The 22,238-nt window shown below is 32.7% G+C and overlaps 2 protein-coding genes across 2 annotated transcripts; one reads left to right on the top strand and one right to left on the bottom strand.

Moving 5' to 3' along the window:
• Nucleotides 1–1,458: 1,458 nt before the first annotated feature.
• On the bottom strand, nt 1,459–8,371 carry LOC128168051 (E3 ubiquitin-protein ligase RNF170-like). Its single transcript, XM_052834139.1, has 5 exons — nt 7,959–8,371; nt 6,870–7,039; nt 6,503–6,576; nt 3,991–4,110; nt 1,459–3,325 (listed from the first exon to the last, which is right to left on the bottom strand). The coding sequence occupies exons 1-5, from the start codon at nt 8,075–8,077 to the stop codon at nt 3,050–3,052; spliced, it is 759 nt and encodes a 252-aa protein (XP_052690099.1). The 5' UTR covers nt 8,078–8,371; the 3' UTR covers nt 1,459–3,049.
• Nucleotides 8,372–8,765: 394 nt separating this feature from the next.
• On the top strand, nt 8,766–20,100 carry LOC128166722 (protein Hook homolog 3-like). The gene is made up of 22 exons (XM_052832045.1): nt 8,766–8,865; nt 9,285–9,370; nt 9,819–9,891; nt 10,366–10,416; nt 10,680–10,731; nt 10,898–11,046; nt 11,387–11,443; nt 11,716–11,799; nt 12,084–12,178; nt 12,804–12,883; nt 13,085–13,149; nt 13,382–13,465; nt 13,909–13,951; nt 14,157–14,242; nt 14,391–14,555; nt 14,763–14,905; nt 15,025–15,165; nt 15,299–15,599; nt 16,147–16,251; nt 17,181–17,252; nt 17,579–17,706; nt 19,809–20,100. The coding sequence occupies exons 1-22, from the start codon at nt 8,827–8,829 to the stop codon at nt 19,825–19,827; spliced, it is 2,118 nt and encodes a 705-aa protein (XP_052688005.1). The 5' UTR covers nt 8,766–8,826; the 3' UTR covers nt 19,828–20,100.
• Nucleotides 20,101–22,238: the final 2,138 nt, after the last annotated feature.

Raw genomic sequence — 22,238 nt, forward strand, 5'->3', positions numbered from 1 at the left:
AAGCCCCACAGGTCCGACCTCTGTCACAAGTGTCGCTCTGGTGACCCAAACAATAGGTGAGGGTCTTTTTCCAAAACAAGATTTATCCTGATGGACCGTTTGAACTCTTTGTTAACCTGAATAAATAAATTTAATACTAATGAATTATCCGATAACCTAGATTCTCTTGGTAAAATAGTTTGATGATGATATGATAAAGGAATTTGTTTTGATATAAAATGTTTCCTTTATATTTATATTGTTGCACTATAAACTGTTTGTCAAATGAAATGTAGGATAATTCCCTGAGAGAACAATAAGTACTGTATTGTCATGCGGCGTTTGATCGAATGATTCATGTATTCTTATATTCTTATGTAAAAATCATCTCCCCATTGTGGCCCCACTCCACCCCCGGGACCACGATTCGGACTTAAATCTACCCTACCTGTGGAGACATTTGTAAAACTTCAGCTTAATTTCTAGCCGAATATAGTATTTGAGAAGAAAAATACTGTACCAGCAAATTTCAAATAATTTTACATGATATCCCCTTTTAAGAGGATGTGGTCCTTCGTTTGAACAAACAAATTAAAGTCACATCACCCAGTGATGCTTTGTCATGTTTGGTTGAAATCGATGAGGCCCCGGATGTTGAGGTCATAAATATCAATTAAGATTCCTCTTTTGATCGGGATGCTTCAAACCAAAAATGGTAACCATTGGCCTTGTAGTTTCCAAGAAGTTAAAAATATAAAATTATTATAAACCAGAGGCACGACGATGTACAAAAATTGCAATAGGCCACCTGAGTGGCTCATGTGACCTTAAATGCCGCATATTTTGTATCAAAATATGTCATATTTACATGGTTCAAATTCGGGAAGAGAAGATTCAGAGACAACAAAATCCTTATAAAACAGTTGTAAATAAGTAGGATTTTGCATTAATTGCCAATGCATTAATCCATGTTCAAAAGAAACCAAATGCATGCAACAATTATAATTCGAAAAAAAAGTGCTCAAATATTCAATGAAATTTTCACGCTGTCTACATCTTATGCGCCATTTTCCCTTGTGATACATGTATTTAGTCGCATTGAAAAACGGTTTTTGTCCCTGCTGATTTTACCAATGTTTTACAAACTGTGTTTTTAATGTTTAGTATGATCTATACATCATGAATTTCTAAGCAATAGCAATTAGAACACTTTGCAGTCACTCTTACAGGGTAAGTAAAATGAATCTAATCAAATTACATGTAACAAAGAGGCTTAGGGGCCACATCGCTCACCTGAGTAACTTTGCCCATAACTACTGAGCTAGCGGCTGCACTTGGAATCAATGACAGGCTATCCTGTCAAATAGAAACGATGGAAACTCTCTACACAGTGTCAATCTATTTTTTCAAGGATAATTACAAGACATCAATATTATCTTAACAAAGTTATGCCATCTTATTCATTCTAGTTAAATTCAGTTTATTTATTTCAGTGTGTGCACCTAACAGAAAGAAATATTCTACATAAAAAATACAACATTCAACAAAATAATGTAAATGATTTTACCGATAGAGAAAAATAATAGACTGGTTTTATAGACTGTAAATGACTATAAATGATTACAGGGTGTAATCAATGACAGCAAACCAATTGCAATCTATTGTTTGCAAGGGGACATGGCGCTTCATTTGAACTAATTCAAAAGGTCTTCTCCCACTGATACAATGTATCAAGTTTAGTTGAAATTGGCTCAGTTGTTTTGGGGAAGATTTTTGAAAACATCCAACCCTATTTTCAATCTTTTCTTATTATCTCTAGACTGGGCCTTCCTTTGAATAGACTTGAAAGCCCTTCCCTCTAAATACTTTGCGCCAAATTGGTACAGTAGTTCTTTGGAAGATGGAAGTGTGAAAAGATTATGATAACAACAACAACAACAAGGATGACAGACAATGAACAAATTTTTCTTAGAAAAGCTAAGAGCCTTTGGCTCAGGTGAGCTAAAAATATTTTAAAATAACTGTTCTTCTTTATTAAAACTGTAAGTAACCTCTCACTTTAAATGGTCATGGACACGATTTTGGTCAAAAATTATTTTTCCAGTTTTAATGTTTTCAATGCTTCAGTAAGACATTTTTCATAGGCTTACAAAATATGAGTGTCATTCGTTGAGTTATAAGCAAATTACAGAGCTTAAAATTGTTTGCTGTGTGTTTGAATGTTGAAGTGACCTTTCAAGTGTTAGTATGCTTAAAATGAATAAAAAAATCAACAAATCAGCTTGAAAAAGATTTTTTACTGGTATATTGAACCTATGTAAACAAAAACAGGGCACAAGCCTTGTTCACATGACATGGAATTGTGAGCCCAGTATCTTGCTTATAACTCTACGATTGTCTCTCAAATTTTGATTTATCATTATAAATGATTCTTAAAGCATTGCAAATAATAAGAAGATAGAAATTGACAAAAGTTGTGAAGATACCCCTTTAAATCAAAATTCATAAAATATTCTAAAATATTATCTGTTCTGGCAAACTGTATGGGGATAACTGGATAAACTGTGATGAATATGTTACAAAAACCTAAATTACACATAATCCTACATAAGAATCACATCAGTCAACATAATCTACCATACAAGGGGTATTAAAATGCAAAGGACTGATCTTTTTGGCACATTTCCTTATTTTTAAAACAGCTTTTGACAAAATCAGATGAAATGGTCCATTTAATGATCAGAGAGATGAAAACTATTGTTAAATGGTTGGCCATAACACAACAATTATATCAAAATTCAATGAAAAACTTGAAAATTTTATTACATATTGAGGGGAAAATATTTACTATATTAGTCTGAAATTATTTTTATGAGAAACATATTTCAAGGATATTAAGGATAGTACGTATACACCTGTGACTAATTCAAAACTACTTTTTCTGCCCACATTGTTATATCAACTGTTAATTGACATATCACAGTTCACAGTTTTTAATTATTTCTCTGATGATTCACTAATATCAAATAATTACATATAATTACATATACATATATCAGTGAAAATAACATTAACTGGTTGCATTTGCACGCGTCTGAACATAATTTCTGTAGATAATACTGATGTAAATAGCTAGTAGAAGCAGTACAAATAAATCATCTAGAAACCCCAAGATTCCAAACACTGCTTCTGGAATAATGTCTAATGGAGAAATAAAGTAGAGTAATGCAGCTAAGAAGATAGCAATGATGCGAAGACGAAACATCCATATTAGACCGCCAACAGAGAAAAATTCACGTAAGGCGTGTCGAAGCAGAGTCGGCAGGTCTCTCAGATAGTCCATCAACTATAACAAAAAAAGTTTTAAATTCAATATTTGGTATCAATAAATAAAGAAAACAGCTGTCTGTCTAGCTAATGTTTTTAGACCAACAAAGGGTTTTCAACAATGAAGAAAACAATAATTAATTAAACTTTATACACAAGCACACCATTGTACATTTATAGGAATAGACAACCACTTGTTGGGGGAAATAGTTCTTTATGAATTTGAATTATTGAGATCCATTTCCAGATACTGATAGATTTAATTAATAAAGTGTGTTTGTGACTGCATTTAATTTCAGATTAAAGTCTTTAAAATCAGTCACACTAAGAACTAAGTTGATCCACTTAATTTCATTGTACATGTATAAAAGTTGTTCAAAAAAGAAGTGAATCATGCTTTGATTATGTGACTACTAAACCACACTTTGATCATGTGACTAGTGAACTACAGTATGGTCATGTGACTAGTGAACATGGTGTGATCACGTGTCTAGTAAACCACGGTATGATCATGTGAGTATTGAACCACAGTATGATCATGTGACTATAGAACAACAATATGATCATGTGACTATTGAACCACTGTATAATCCTGTGACTAATGAATTACAGTTTGATCATGTGACTATTGAACCACAGTAGGATCATGCGACTAATGAACCCCACTATGATCATGTGACTTACAGGCCTAGGTTCTCCAGAAAAGCGCCTGTTGTAATCAGCAATCTTGTTTAGAATTTCTGTTTTACTTGCACTTGGTTGGTTCTGCTCTTCGTCAGTAAAATGGACTAGCAGAAGAGTAACCTGAATAAAAGAGAAAAGTTACTGGCAGCAAATGAAAGGGCCGAATCCGGTGTCATATAATATTTTGATACCACAAAATATTGAACCTGGTTTCAATATATTATGAGATATTATGAACCCAGGTTCAATATATCGCTGCGAAATATTGACCCCCCTATAAAATATTGAACCCTGGGTTCAAAATATTATGGCCGCGATATTTTATACCCCCCTCTAATTTTCATTGCTATTGGAGAGGGAATTCGAAATATTATGGCCGCGATAAATTGAACCCCTCTCCTTTTTCCAATTACCATTGGAGAGGGGGTTCACAACATTAAGGCAGCAATATTTTGAACCCCCCTCTTTTTTTCATTGCTATTGGAGAGGGGGTTCAAAATATTATGGCTGCGATATTTTGAACCTCCCTCCTATTTCCAGTTCCCTTTGGAGAGGGGGTTAAAATATTATGGCTATGAAATATTTAATACACAACCCCCCCATCTGAATTACATTCACATTGAAAATGGGGTTTAAATATTATGGCTGCAATATACTGCACCCACCTTAATTTCAAATTCGAGAGGGGGATCAAGATATCATGTCTCCGAGTTATTTTACTCCCCCCCCCCCAATCTTATTTAGCAACTTTACGTATACTTGGTTACTCTAAATGATAGTCCTCAGGTGGGAGAAAAAAGAGGGCTAAAACCTGTGTGCTGTGTATTCACAGGGTAGGGAAACATTCAAATTCAATTCAGCCTTTATGATATCCCTATTATGTAATACCAGTAATGAGGGAGTTTAAAATATTATGGCTGCAAAATATTGAATCCTCTATGATTTTGAATTCCTACTAGAGAGAGGGTTCAAAACATTATATTTACATTCACTTTCTTTCCTCCTATTAAATTGCATTGATAGATTTAAGTGATATTTACGCATAACACAGAAGACCCAATCACTAAATCTAGTGCGTATGAATACATTCAGTCTTCCTTCAGAACATGACTGACTCTCCTCCCAACTTCAAACCGGATTACGACCTGATATTATACTTGGGCTGATTAATATTTCATGGATTTAAACATTTTTTAAAGATTTAAATGAATTTAATTGATTAATTTCTTAGTACACCAAAAATAAATTCATAAAACTACAGAATGAAAAAAATTGTGTTATTAGAATTTAAAACGCTGTGCACTATTTTTTTCAGCATAATTCGACTGTTCCAATGGCTCTTCCGTTAATTGCACATTTCTCTTTGAATAAGGCCAAGATTTTTAAAAATAAATCATATTCAAGGAAAGAGAACAAATTTAAAAAAACATAAATATAAGCATTGAATCATTATTTTTTGAAAGATGTGGTCTAGCGTAACGTTATTCAATTTGTATTCACACACCGTTGCAGTAATGAGGCCACATCTTTCAAAAAATAATGATTCAATGCTTAAATGCCTGTAAAATATTAAAAACCCTTATTACTGGCTATTGGAGATTGCAGAGGTTCAAAATTTGATGGCTGTTAAAATAGAGGGGGGTTCAAAATATATCGCGGCCATAATATATTGAACCACCTCTCCAATGGGAATTTGAAAAAGGTAGGTGATTCAATATATCACAGGCATAATATTTTGAATCCTCTCTCCAATATCACTGAAAAATATATCGCAGTGATATTTTGAACCCGGGTTCAATATATCATGGGGTTCAAATATTATATGACACTTGGTAATAAAAAGAATGTTTTGATATAAAAATTTTAGAGGTAAAAAATGAGGACATCAAAAAAATGGTATTTTCAGGGTCATCAAAATCTGCACACATTGAAACTTGAATATGGTGTATGTGGTTGTTACTGATACTGTATGTCTATAATCTGATAGTTTACATGTTCCTTAACTCAAATAACCCTCCAATTTATTAAGGAAGTAATTATCTAAAAGTTAAAAGAATTGTACGGGTAATTCTAATTCAATAACTGTTGTTTTTAATATAACAAGTGGGCAGCCAACCAAGTCAAATGTAAACAAAATATGCTGAAATTGATCAGCAAAACAGTACAAAATATAAGGATGACGATGGCGATAATAATGGTTATACATTCATTAAATTAATCTGAAATTTTTATGTTCTATTCATATAATGTTGAGACATCAACAGATAAAAAGCATCATTAAACAATGAAATGCTTTCTTTATGGATTCATGTGGGATATGAAGGTAGAGACTGTCATTGCAAAAAAAAGACATAGCCTGCGTTAACATATGAAGAACAAATTTTTAACTATCTTTGTGTTATGTATTTGGTATAGGGAAGGGCATAGAATGCAGCCTCTGCCTCAAAGAGATATTAAAGAATCATTGTAATTTGTTTACACTGAATGAGAAATAACTTATAGAGATAATCACCTGTTGACGACATACAGGACACCTTACAGCTCCTAACCAGGTACCATGCTCCCAGTATGTGATGATACAGGTACCTACAATGGGACATTAAATTTACTCATCAATGCCAGAAGCTGGACAATTTGGTTCACTGTCAACATGGATCAAACTATACGTAATTTGCCTCATAAAATAAACATCACAAAACAAAAAAACAACATCAGCTCATTCAAACATCAGCAAAATTTCAAGTTATTTTGTTATCTTTTCAAAATATTGAGCTATGATCTAAGTCTGCATACATGATATTTTACATTTTTCTTGTTGATTTATTCCAATACACATGTATCATACAATCAGGAATGGTTTACCTCTTGCAGGGCCTTACCACAAAAGATGTGACCACAATTTGTTTCTATTCCATATTGTGTATTTCCTAGACAGACTGGGCAGTCTATTTCACCAGGATTGGTGCGAACTCTTGTGGTGGCTTGAACATGCTCACGGGTAGATCGAACATTTTCCTCACTGTCAGGGTGTATATTTTGGGCACCTTCACTAGAAAAATATTTTAAAAAATACATGTAAGGCCTAAAATATTTTTATCCGATTGTGAATTTAATTTTATTTCTAATAAAAAATCTGTTTTTCAATATGACACAAACGAACATTCTTAGAATTCATGCAGAAAAAAATATGATAAAATAAAAAAAAATCCCTACCTACCTAACCTAATTTTTTCATCAGTGTTACCCTAAACACATAATTTTTTTTTATAGGCCTAACAGTCAACTGACTACAAAGTAAGCACATACATCTATACTTGTATATTTCTATTTGACGAGAGGAGTATAGAAGAAGAATGAAGAAGAAAAACAGCTTGTTTTTGAGGTGCTTTGTAGTAATGAGGATTTTGAAAGATGTACATGTATATGCATTGAGCATTTATTAAGTCACATTTATACTCTTTTCTAAGTTTGCTTCCATCAATTTTTGAGTAATATCTTGATAATGATTAATACTTTTGTGCCCCAACTACATCCATGTACTATGGAGTGAAAAATGTCCAGATTATCTGTTTTGAAACGCTCCCTCTGCCGCTTCAGGTTTCAATACACAACAAAAAATAGAAAGTCTGGGAGATTTACATTGCAAAAGACATGAAAGTACCCCAGATGATATGTTGTTTTTTTTTTAAATTGTGCAAAGTGTTCAGAGTACTTCAAAATGGAGAAAAGATATAAATATATCCCATTTTAATTCTCTGTACAATGTTTGTTTTCATTCCTGTGATTATCTACAGGTAAAAACAGATGATGTATCAATGAAGAAATCTTGGATAGTTTCCCTTTTATTGATTTGGATTGTTCTTCATTGACAGGTATGTTAATTTTAATTAAAGATAATCAAAAAGTGATGGAAGCAATAACTTTGGACAGACTATAACAGATTAATGATAGAAACATAAATATCTCACCTGCCCCTGTTCGTTATGTATACAACCAGTGGTACAAGGATTCCTAAAAAGGCACCAATTCCGTACAGCACTTCATCGCCAATACCCTCTACTAAATGAGTACTTCGCAGATATGACATATCATAGAATTGTTATTCCTACCAACTTCAGTGAAAACACTTTAGTAGTGCTATGTGTAACATGTACATAAATTTATCGAAAATATACAAGTTCTATATGCGTTTTTATGTTATTGCATCATTGAACACATTGTCCACGTCTGCCAATAGGTTTTTTCTAATATAAAATTGACATTTGATCCATATATAAGCTAACGCAATAATGTCTTAGGTAACTGAAGTAACTCACGAACTGTAACACTATAACTGTCTAACAGACGTCAAACCTTTACAAAACTTAAAGCGAAAGTAAAATAGAACCATAACAAGACTAATTGCGGAAACTTTCGAAAATGCAGTTGTCATGGCAAATGTCTGTATATACGGTGGAAAATTTGTCATTATATCTCTGTAATTTCTAATATTTTTATTTCGATGGTTAATTCTAATTTTTTTTAAATAAATTTGTAAAAAATTCAATATTTTTAAAAAATTCTACTGTATTAAAACAACAGATACAGTAACGTTACAAATCAAAAGAGCCACTAAAATAATTTTTCGAAAACATTTTATGTATTTTAAGAATACATTTATGAATTCTACATCTTTGCGACAAGCAAACATAAAATCATAATTTTTATTTTATTTATCTTTTTTACATGAACATGATGAATGGTTTCTTCAATTAGTAATATCCACATGACCGGAAGTTTACGTTGTTATTCCCCTTAGTTCCACCATTTGGAAATATTATTTTAGTCCAGCCCAAAATGGACAGAGAAGAACTCTGCGAAAGTCTCATAACATGGGTAAGTTTATTTTATATATGTTTTCATTTGTTTAATAAGAAATTTGATAAATAATTATGCATGTCGAATAAAATGTGCACAGAAGTCTAATATAAATACTGTTGATAAATATTTGAAATATGTTGAGCAAATATGTATCAGCCCCTCTTTCCCAGCTGCTCAAACATCAGCGGGAGCTTTATATAAATAAATTGATGTACTTGTGTATAAATCTATTTCCTATCTAGGCTAATGGTGTCCTAAATAGTTTTAAGCGTTTCATATGTGTAAAGTTTTCTACAGTAACGTTATTCGAAGTTTCAGGCCTTAATTTAATGAACAGTGCTGAAATAAGAGCTGCTATAAGTTATTTGTTTATTTTTACACGAAACTGATTTTTGTTAAATCATTTGGTGCATGTTTTGAATTGAATATTTCAGATGCACACTTTTGATATCTCTTCCCAAGTCCAGGGTGTGGATGATCTTTGTGATGGGGTGGTAATGGCACAAGTCCTCAACCAAATGTATGATAATAGATATTATATCAATGATTATGTTATAATGATGAATGCTCATGATAGAACTTTAAAAGAAATATATAAACAGTGTGATTGCATGGATCAGCTGAAATTAGAATACAATTTTTAGTTGAATTGTTTGTATGCAGTATCTGGTTGGTTATTGTACTAAACACATCAGAGTAAAAATTTAATTGAAACTTTCACAGTTTGATCCATACATGTATATCTTTCAATATGTCAAAGGGAGACCTGCTAAATTTATATTGTGATATCATATTTTTTTTTAACCTAAAGCCAGTTTTGTCAACAGAAGATTTAGAGCCTAAAGATGTGATCCCAAAATTTTAATTTTTCTTAAAAACTTATAATAACCTAACTATGGAAGCATCCTTCAGAATTTTTTTTCACTTTTGGAAGTTTGATCAATACAGTGCCTGAATTTTACTTTCAGAGCTCCAGACTATTTTAATGAAGGATGGATGGCTAAAATCAAACTGGATGAAGTTACTAATTGGAGACTTAAGGTACATGTATGCAAGGATATCACTTTGTGAAAGTATTACAGTTTTGTATACAAGAAAAGAAATGTTTGGTAGCTTTCGAAGATCAAGAAAATAATACACAGAAATCCTATTATGTTAATATTATGATCATGCATTTAAGTTGGCATGGGACATCTGACGATATTTATGTGGATAGAAGTGCATTATAATCAAATACTTTCACTGGTTTTGAATTTTCAAATTTTACAATATTTGACAATTAGTGTTTAGTGACAATTTTTTGGGAAAGAAAATGTTCATAAAATTACCATTGTTTTTATTGTTTATATTGATAAACAATACGTCACAATATGGAGGTGTCCCATACCACCTTAAACAACCTTTATAATTTTTTTTACATCAATTATTAGTTAAAAATTTTCAGATCAACTATTTAAGACCATTTACTTTTTGTGCTTTCTGAATAAAAGTGCATTATTATTTAAATTTAATCAGGTCAGCAATTTGAAGAAAATATTAAATGGCATCTTGGAATACAATATGGAGGTAAGAAATTGACGACAGTTGAGGACTTGTTTTAAACTTTCAATGAATCCATTATAAGAACTTAAGTTTATAGTAGTTACTGGTATGCCAAAAATACCATATTAAAAATAAAATCCAATTTAAAGCAGCTTATAGGATAAACACTATTATTTCATATAAAATCTTATACAAGGATTGTGAAATACTGAACTGAGTTGATGGTATTTAGTTGTTCAAAAGATTGGTCTTGGTAATTTATGTCATGTGTATTTTTGAATTTCTAGGTCTTGGGAATTCATATACAGAATTTCCAAATGCCAGACGTCAGTGCTATAGGTATGAGAATATGATAAGGGCTTCATCCATCAATACAAATAATAGTATTTCAATATAGCATACTATATTTCAATAATACTTCTTTGTTTTTAAATGAGGCTACATATACGAGTTATTCTATTTTTTGTTGTTATATGTAATGCTACCTGTTTGTGTGAATGTAAAGGGGAGCGGAATGACAAGTGCGAGTTGGGCCGCCTTCTTCAGCTGATCCTAGGCTGTGCTGTCAACTGTGCTAACAAAGAGGAGTACATCGGGAGGATCATGTCAATGGAGGAGTCCGTGCAGCACGTGGTCATGAATGCTATCCAGGAGGTATGGCTGAGAAAATATATCATAATTTTATAGTTTTTAGAATTCCTCCCTTGGTCTCATCTGCATTTGAATAACCATTTATGTTATCAACAAGATTTTAACTTGCAGTAATGTACATTGAGCGTATACATGTACCTGTAATATCTAGAAAATAACCCATCATATTTTGTTCATTTTGATGCAGCATTTAAACAATGTTTTTTTCAGATTTTAGTACATGTATCATGTTGATGTTGTCATACGATGCCTTGATAAGAACATTTATTTATAGTAGTATTAAGCTGTAAAAAGTTGCCTTTATGTATTCCATATCATGATGAATATTTTTTTTTTTTTAAAGTTGATGACAAAGGAGATCAGTGCTGGTATAGAGGGAGATACAGAGCTAGGAGATCAGGTGAGTAATCACACTGTACAGTACCTGTTGTTAGATCACAGGGATACAAAATGTGTGTGTATAGGTAGTTCATGACAAGCATTTTATATTGACATATGCTATTATATGTGAAAATAAGATATAAATAATCTCCGTAATTATAAAATCTTGATGATGATAACCAAATGCTAAGAATGTCTCTTTATTCATAAGAGTCATTAATAGAAAGATGGGTTACAATTACATGTATGTTTACAAGGTTTAAAAGTATTCACTTTCTATTTCTGTTACAGTTGAAGCGAGCAGTTGATGACTTAAATAGTGCCTTAGAAGCCAAGGAAGAGCTGACACAGAGATGTCATGAGCTTGATCAGCAGGTAATTAGTTCATTTTGACAACTGTTATATAGGAAAATACAAATATATTTTTTTTAATTGTGTGTCATGTCAGTCTTACTAAATATAATTGTTGTGTTGCTGAGAACTTAAAATTTAGTTTGAAACATTTTGAAAAGGAAAACATTGAGTAAAATATTGTTTACTTGTCTAAAAGTTTATTTGGTTTGTACTACTTAAGCGATAATATTCCTGTAGATAAGATCTGTACAAGTCATTTGTTTCCTTCTGGCTATGTATATATACTCTGTTGGTACATATGGTAGGTTGCAGCATTGCTGGAGGAGAAGCAGGTGTTTACAGCAGAAAATGACAGACTGCTGGACAGAATCAACCAAGCGGAAAACTTTGATGATTCCAGGTAGATAACACAGACAGATGTAGTGTGTCAGAACAGGGGCTGCAAATCACGTTTTTTTAGGATCACAGCTCAGCTAGGATTTGTATTTGGGAGTTGGGAAGGGAGATAAAATTCTCCCTTGTTCCCCATAAAACTTCAAATTTGAAGTACTGATGCAACAAATTCTTTAATGAGACCAAAATAGCACTCATACCCAAAAGAATTAATCAAAATAAATTTCTCTATGGTTGTAATGTTACATGTATATATTAGACATGAATTAAATCTTTGCCTAATGCCTATGCAGGGTATACTGTATTTGCTTGCATTCATGCATATGCCATTTTCTACATACCCACAGAGAGTTAGTTTTATACTTCAGTTTCATTTTCATTTCGTATGTTCTTACTTAACAGGTCCTAGTCCAAGAAAAATGCATTTTTTTTGGGGGGGGGGGGCAATGGGTGCCCATTTCTTTGTATGTATCTGTACCTTTATCATTTTGTCCATCTTTGTTGTCTGTGTGTCATGTGATAGCATTGAAATCAAATCTATCGTGAAACTTGGGTATGCTCTATGAATTATACTTTAGAAATGAGTGTTTCATAATACACGTATATAATTTTTTTACCTTTATATTTTCCAGTACACCTGCTGGGAAAAGATTTCTTCAGCTACAGCAGCAAGTGGAGGTCCTGCAAGAGGAAAACTTTAAACTGGAAACCGGTAAGACTCGTATAATATTGATGGTTTGTGAATTTGATGTAAAATTAAATCATACAAACAATTATAGATGGAAAGACTTTTTCAAGTTTTATTTATTTGGTTTCATTTAATGAATGTTTTATTATTATAGATTGTTAATTAATACATTATTCAATATTGATCCAGCAAATCATTATCCAGCTTATCATGTTTTATTCACAGCCAAAGATGACATGAGGATAAAGTTTGATGTCCTGTCCAAAGAATGTGCTGAAATGAAACAGAAGGTTTGCTTTCAGTTTTCAAACTCACTTATTATCTCCTCATTCTTTAAATAATTAAGCATCAGAGAATTTTGGAGGCAAAAATCAATGTAATGCTGATTGGTTAATTACTCTTTTGTGTGATATTTTTCTTGATATGAAGGGAAGTCACTTACAGCTGTTGTGGTGATGTGGTTTAATAGAATGATTAGCTTAATTAAGATGATTGCTTGATTACACTTTATTCATTTTATAGAATGCGGAGCTGACAGCTGTGGTGGATGAGGCGAGAACACTGAAGGATGAGGTGGATGTTCTCAGGCACACTTCAGAACAAGTGGTAACTATGTTAACTCATTTGGTAATTTTATGTTAAAACATGTGGTAATTATTTTGCTACTTATGTGCTAACTATTCTGTCAACACCTGGGTAACTATTCTGTCTGTCAACTCATATGGTAATTACATGTATTCATTCTGTTGACAAATGATATATGTATAATGTTTATATATTCTTTCTACTAATGTGGAAAGTAATCTGTCAGTTAACACAGGAAATTGCATTTTCCATCAATTTTAAATCAATGTTTTGAACTGCACATATACATGTACATAACACATATAATATAGTTAAAGGTAATGTGAAAATCTCTAATGAGATTTCCATGTAAAATTTACTATAGTTTAAAATGGTAAAACAAATAAGACTAAAGTATCTGCATATCTACTGGATGTTGGATTCAAATGTAATAGACATCTTAACCTTTCATTTCAATTTAACAGACAAAATATGAAGGAATGATTGACAACTACAAGAAGAAACTAGGTATGTACATGTAATATTAATTCAGTTTGGTGTAGAGTATGTGAACATTTATAAAGGTAAAGAAGTCCTGGCTGCATAGTTCCTACCTGCATTATCATGGGAATATTGAAGTAGAATGTTTTTAGACATTTTAGGGACAAAGTTATATATACATGTGATATGAGGTACATGTAAATTGATTTGTAATTAATCTCTTTGTTTGTAGAGGAGCTAAGTGACCTGAGGGGTCAGGTCAAACTTCTGGAGGAGAAGAACACTAAATATATGCAGGAACACCTAGAACTGGAAGAGGTAAACCTTACATTTCAACTCCACTCTAGCATATTGCTTGATCATGAAAAAAATCAAATTGTGTTTAAGGTTTGCTTGTTTTAAGAACAATTAATAAATTAAGCGAGATGTATCAGTAAATGATAAAAAATATTTTTTTTTCATAAAGGAATTACGGAAGTCCAATACTGTCAAGCAACAACTTGAAATGTACAAGAGACAGGTCCATGAACTCCAAAACAAGATGTCTGATGAAACAAAGCGGGCAGATAAAGCTGACTTTGAGTGCAAGAGGGCCCAGGAAAAACTAGCAGCCCTACAGAGAGAGAAGGAGGTGAGGGCAGAATAACTGAGGAGATAGTTATAAAATTAACACTGAATGCTCTTGATTTTATTTTTTAAAAACCAAAGGAAATTGTAACTTATGTATGAAAATTAGTGCAGTGCGAAATTTTATCACAGCAACAAGAAATGTGAAATTTGTGTCCCTACACTCTACATGTATCACTGATTCCATGTGTTGTGATTGCGATGCTTGTAGAGAATTGTGACAGAGAGGGACTCATTGAAGGAGATGAATGAAGAGATGAAGTGTTCTCAGTTCATAAATGTTGAAGGAGGGGAACCCTCAGACCTCACACAAACCCCAAGGGTGGAGATGTTGTCCCTGCCCCCAGAAATCAAGTAAGCTTCTTCCACTTATCATCCTAAATTATAACAAGTTTTCCAAGATACTTTATTGATCCATCAAATCACAATTTGATGTGTTGAGCCACCTTAATGTGTCCACTCTGTCAATGTAGAGAGAAGATGCTCAGGTTGGAGCATGAGAACAAGATGTTGAGGATGAAGAGTTCAGGGTCGGAGGAGGAGGGCTCTCATGTCCTACAGTCCATGCTGGACGACGCCAACAGTCGCAAAAACGAGCTCGAGACCGAACTAAGGTGATAAATATAGAACACATTTTCTCTCTAAAAGAGTTAATATTCAGAAGTTTTTTTTTATTACTTTTTTGCCATTTTTTAGAACATTTTGCTGTTGCTTGTACATGTATGTTGCAACTAACTGTCATTACAGAATTGCCAACCAAAGAATTATGGAGCTGGAGGCCCAAGTGGAAGATATTCATGAAAATCAAAAGACTGTGTCGAGTGAGGAGGTGGTCGAGATCAAGAGGAAGTTAAATGAACAGATTCAAAGGACTCAGGAAAAAGACAATGCCCTGTCCAAGAATAAGGACTTACAGGACGAGTTAGAGAAAAAGTACACCAGCCAGTCCCAGAAAGTGCAAGAGTTACAGGACTTGTTGAATAAGAAGGATAACGAGATGAAGCTGATGGAGGCCCGCTACAGTAAATACCTGGACAAGGCCAGAGCGGTAAGGCTGCCTAGCTGTCAGGGAACTTGTCTTGAACAGGAATGTTAAATGTGTCCTTAGTTTAAATTCATCTATGATTTTATTTGACCAGAGGAATTTTTAGTTGGGGCAATGTAATTAAAATACACCCTATAACTTTAGAAATAACTAAGATTTGACTTACACGAAGATATTAGTTTGGTTTTTTTTTTAAATAAAATTATTTCATGACCAAGTTTATTTTTAAAATCATCATAAATATTACTCATGATTACAGTGGTATGCCAAAATAAACAGATACACTTAAAATCTAAAATTAGTGATCTTTGTACAAAGAAATAATTATCCTATTGATTTTGAAATTAACAATCTGCTTATCTTTATTGTAGTCCATTGTGTGATAATCTATCAAATCTGAAATTTCTTTTGTATGCATGATTCAAATTTATTTTGAATTAGATATTATGTTGACTGTTTGTTTGCAATATGCCTGAAGCATGAATACCGACCAACGAATGAGGTCAAACTCTACCTCTGTTCTAATTTTTCATCATTATGATCATCTCAGGTTTTTAAAGCAATTGACCCCAAACAAAACAGCAGTTCGTCAGCTGAGGTTCAAGCTCTGAAAAACCAGCTCCATGAGAAGGAGAAATACATTGCTCAAATTGAGGTAAAAACAAACAAAAAACAATGTCAATTGAAATTGGTATTTATAAGCATAGTCAGATTTAGAACAGGTTGAGAATACCACCAGAACTTAATAAAAACATGTTATTACTAAATGCTTCTGGTTTTAAGGTTGAATAACATACCTGGAAAAAGCCCCTCAAATTAACTGTAAATTATTTGATTATGAAAGATATTGAAGCAATAAAGTGCTTTCTTTGGTGATTCTTGCGGGATATAAAGGTGGCACTTTTCTCTTAACAAATTGATATAATGCTGTCAAAAATAAGTTTAATTCAAACTCAGGATATACGGATCACAAGACCGACACTTTATCCACTTTCCTATGGAGTAATTTACATGTTGCAGGCAATAAAATCCTTTAAATATAACAAATTGTCGTTTTGATTAGAGGACAGCCATTTTGTAATGATGTGTTATTTCACCTTAAGCTGCAAGTCTGAGAATTCATTACTAAGATTAAGAAACTTAGTGTTTGCACTGGGTTGAGATACATCTACATATGAATTACATGTACCAGCAATGGTGATTTAAATGTTAGACCAGAAAAAAAATCATTCTGTGCATGTTTGCTCTACATTGCTTCATTAAACTGTTTTGGAAATGAACATACACTGTAGTATGCATGAACTGTTGAGAGATGCATGATATTTTTAGTTAGTATATGAATTTTTCAATGTTTATGAAAAGTTAAGCAAAGGGAGAGAAGCCATAAGGCTACACATTTCTATTTTCATCTTTATTTTATAATTTCTTAAGGATGTACAGCCTTTTGTATTAGAGTTCCATAAGTCTTATGATTAATGTGGGAGGATTTTTATCTAATTTACTGAAACTACTTTGTTTTATAGAGTAAAAATTGCATGAGTATTTATAGAAAACTTGGAATTGATTTATTTTTGTCAATTTCAGAAAGAGAATGAGAAAGCAAAGAGTATACGTGAACAAGAAGAGAAATATGTTGTATCAGCCTGGTATAATATTGTAAGTAATTTTACTGTACACAGGAGTTAATACAGATAATAATGTGAATGATAGTAATAACTTGGTACTACAGTAAATGAACAATCCAAATGGACATGTTTTTTTATTGAATTTTCAGCTGTAATCAAAACTGATCTTGCAAAAATATCAAACATGATATTTTAGCTGTGAGGCAAAATCACCTTGTTATTGTGATAACTTACCATTTATACATAGTTAAAAATCATTTACAGATTTAAAATGATGTTTTACATGACAATTAAAAATATTTCATCATGTATTACTCCTTTTTATACACTGTATGATATAAATGATTGTTGTGATAGGGTATGCAATTGAATCGTCAAGCAGCAGAGGAGCGATTGAACACCCAAGGACAGTCTTTTCTCGCCAAACAACGACAAGTGCGCACCACAAACCGAACTCAGTCCATTCCCAACTCTAACTCCCAGAGGTGATACACCGCAGCATGTTAGCTTTAGAGGAGAAGTATAGAGGCATAACTCAGAGCATAGTGAAGCATAGACTTCTGGAGCATGGAGAAGTATAGACTTCCAGAGCTTGATCTGACACATGCCAGACCCATTACTAGAGGTTGTTAATCACCCATCATAAAGCATCAGTTCATACATGGAGTCTGTATAAAACACCAAACTGATATATACTGTATGTATACTGCCATGCTTTGTAATATGTACTGCCATGTTATCACATTATTCTCCCGACCCCTGCAATCAAATTATCTGTACAGTGTAGAGGTTCCAGTCAATGCATGAACAACACTTATGTTTACCCACATACAGTCAATGACGAGCATCATTACTTATATTCCATGTGTATATGTACTGGGTTATTTTTTCTAAAGTATTATTTTAAATGCATTATATTTGAGGAAGCCATTTGCTTCATTTTTTTTTCACCTAGTCGGCTATGAGGTTTAATTCAATCAAAAGTTTGAATATTTTGAAATATATTTAGTGTGCTTAAAATGTACAAAAAACATGCATCACAGAAAAAAAAAATAAGAATTTTTCTCCCAGCCATTTTTGGTAGAAAAAGATACCTGGTGTATGTAATTGTAAGTAGGCAAATTTGGAATTACTTCATTATTTTTATTTTGAGTTCTTTTAATCTTTCAGTATTTGTACAAGATAAATTACTTGTACAATGTTTTATAGGTTTAAAACTTTGGTCATTTAATGACTGAATGCACATTTTTACCAGAGCTCTAAAGACAACGAAGGGTGACACTTTCCTTGTTAATATCTTAGCTTCAGATAGTCAAATGTAGTTTAAAAATAAAAATTGTATTGGTTTAATAAGTAGCATATTAAAATTTAAAGAAAATGTACTACAATGGCTTCCTCAGCTTGCTAAGCTACCAAGAGAGACACAGGTGTAGTGCATGTACAAACAGCATGATAAAATGAGACTGATGCCTTGAGGGTTTAACTGGATACATAAAACAATGCATTACTGGTACTGATGTATAAATGTGTCTAAATGCAGAAAACCAGATATAAGCAAAATGATTTTTTTTTTACTGTGGTTTCATTATTTTTGTGGAGCACTAATTTTTGTTGATTTCATTGTTAAATGGACCAATGAAATGAAAGTAAGAAACATGACAAAAACTTTTATTGATAGAGCTGTTATCCAAAATATTATTTATTCTTTAAACTGAGCATTTTACCAAATCAACAAAAATTGATACATGAAACCACAGTCAATATTTTATTATATAAGTACACGCATATTTAACTTTTGTAAACACAACTGTTTATTAAATAATGAGAAATAAGCTACATGTATTTATTTTCTCAATACTAATGCATATTTTTGTATCTAATCATCTTATTATTGATGAAAGATTAAGAATGAGCAAATGAATTTTTTATTTTCGGGTAAACATGATTATTTTTTATGATTATTGTGTAAAATGACTTTAGTTTGGAATTGCCAGCTATCAGGATATTTAATATGTCACTTTCAGATTGTCTATTTTTGATGTCCCGATAATGTTTTCATTGATATTTTTTATCTGCATTTTTATGTATCGTGAATAGGGATTTTCAATTAGATATCCTTTTAGTGATTGAAAAAGTATACTTTTATGTACCACAACTTGTGTTTTATGAAGCACTACACCCAGCAAATCAAAATTTTTGCAAGATTAAGAAGGGATGCAATTTAAGAGTTATTCATGTGCAAGATAGGAAGAAATTTGAGAAATTGAGGCGATAGGCTGTAGGCAATGCACAGCATTACTATCAGTGTAATTGTCAATCTCTGACAGCAATGTTTTTTAATGTTGTGTATTAAATTTATATTTATACACCCCATACAATACTCATGACCTTCACCCCTGAACCAAGATATTAAAACAAGCTATATATAAATGAATGTTACAGAATATTTAGGTTCTGTTCAATAGATATTTGTGAACAATACATTTAGTCACATCACTGCATACTTGTTTAATTTAAAATAAGTTGAATGTATTTCATGATTATTAGAAAAGTGTTAATGGTGGACTTTGCTTTGGTTTACTTTCAGTGATTTTTTGGAGTACTAGATCTGAATATGAGGTCTGTATTTGTTTTACAAAAGACATTAACATGTAAACTGCCAAAGGAGGTTTGAGGTTGTCATGGCTACCATGGGCAGCTCACCGGTACATGTGCAGGATCCTTGTGTATTTATTTATTGTATTAAGAGCATTATTGATACATGACTGTGATTGGGGGAAGGTGTAATACTTGTAATACGGTGTGTTATGTACATGAAGCATAGATGAAAGATGTGATATGTTTTATAATAAAACATGAAATGGCGTTTTTTCACACTATACTTTGGTTTCTTTCTTGTTTTTCCCCATGAGATGGGGGTTAAGAGTTTAAGTGTTTAGATGGTTTTTCTCATAATAATACACACACACACACACACACACACACATACGTGTAAGCGGTGCCAATCCAACACCTGCATTCCCCACCCTCCAAATGGACACTATCATTTGTACTCACTCAAATTAAAAACGAAAAACACCATTGAACTCATTTTTGTTTCAGGATTGTTATTATCGGTTGCTATTTCTTCTATTTTTACTTTTCTTTACCTTGACTTGGCGCCTGCTAAATAAACACTAGATTTACACATCCAATTGAACACCTCTTAAACACACGTTCAAGTGAACATCTTTTATACACACTTTCAATACAACTCCACAAATCCATACACACCCATTCAATTGAACACCCCATTAAAACTCGTCCAAAATCTCTATATCACATATATTCCAGAGTATTGCATTAAAATGAACTTTATTTATTTTACAACAATTGATAAACAATTTATATCATTATCTGTTGGCACGGATGTAAGCATGAGTGGATAATTGACGTGGGAGGAAGCCGGAGTGCCCAGAGAAAACCCACATGTCCAAGCGGGCGACCGCCATACCCTTTCACGTCCAAACACTGTCGATCATGGGGATCGAACTCAGGTCGCAGCGGTGATAAGCAAGTGCATTGTCAACTGCGCTTCTTGGAAAGTCAAATATTGCATTAACAACATTAAGAGCTGACTATATGTATGTGTACTCGTTCATGCTCCCTACATACATGTAGTCTTAGAAAATGTATTTGTTTTTCATTAGCAACATCTGTATATAAACATTTGTCTCTTTTCACAAAGAATTTGATACATGATAGAATTCACTTTCATTTACTATATTATGTAACTTTTTAAAAACATTTGCAAATTAATATCTCAATTTAAATATCAATGATAACATTAAACAAATGTATCAACCTAATATGGAAAAATAAAGAAAATGAATAGAACATTGATGGCCATTCCGTATACCTGTAAAGCCCCTAAAAAATTAAACCTTCAAAATTAAAGCCCCTTTCACAGTTGGCGCACGAGCTGAAGCGACAAAATATTCAAGCGACCCAAAAAATAGATATAGTTAGCCAAACTAATCGCATATGAAAAAGTACTCTATGAAATACGAACGATTCGGAGCGACCGTTGAGCGATATAAATGCATCGAATCTTGCGATATATCTTGCGTCTATATGCAAGTGTTGTACAATGAAGGGGAGTGTTGTAAGAATTAGTAAATTAGACACATCGTAAAAATTCTTCATTTCAAGTCAAATCCGGTTAACCCAAGCCCCCCCCCCCCCCCAGGTCTTCGACTAAATAATTCGCCGCCCCAATACGAAGTACCCTACAACGCTCTCTCTCTCTCTCTCTCTCTCTCTCTCTCTCTCTCTCTCTCTCTCTCTCTTGTACAAATACTTTATATATGTTAAGTACTTCTAAATGTAGCATGCGGTAATATTGCCAGTGTTTAAAATCGTGTATTTCAATTTTTATTGATCATTGATTGTCTTGTCTCTGATACGAAGTCCATGATATAAAGTACTGTGTATGATATACGATGTATTGTCTCCTTTGTGTATAAGTACAGAACACATTCTTTTGTTTTTCTGGGATCAAGAAAAACCTCGGAAGTAACACCTGTGTATATGTCTTGTAGTATCAAAATAAACAGCTGCAAACGGCGGGGAATTACGGTTCACCGGAATTACACCGTAAAACAAAGGAGTTTGAGATTTTATGTAAATATAAAAAGTGATTTCGCCCGGGTCTACATGGAAATCAAATCATAGTAAAGGATATGAATTTTGAACAAGGACTACATTTATAAAGTGATCGCTCAAAATCGGGATTTAGGAAATATGTATTGTAATAGCGATCAAAATCAGTTCATTCCATATTTTATTCGGGTTTTTAAATGAAGTTCTATTTCGTTTTCCCTACCTACGAGAGAGAGAGAGAGAGAGAGAGAGAGAGAGAGAGAGAGAGAGAGAGAGAGAGAGAGAGAGAGAGAGAGAGAGAGAGAGAGTTATTTTTAACACCTCACACCATTTTACTGTCTAAGCATTAAAATAGTTTACCGATCTATTTTTCCCC

This window comes from Crassostrea angulata, chromosome 10, assembly GCF_025612915.1.
Source record: "Crassostrea angulata isolate pt1a10 chromosome 10, ASM2561291v2, whole genome shotgun sequence".
Lineage (NCBI taxonomy): Eukaryota > Metazoa > Mollusca > Bivalvia > Ostreida > Ostreidae > Magallana > Magallana angulata.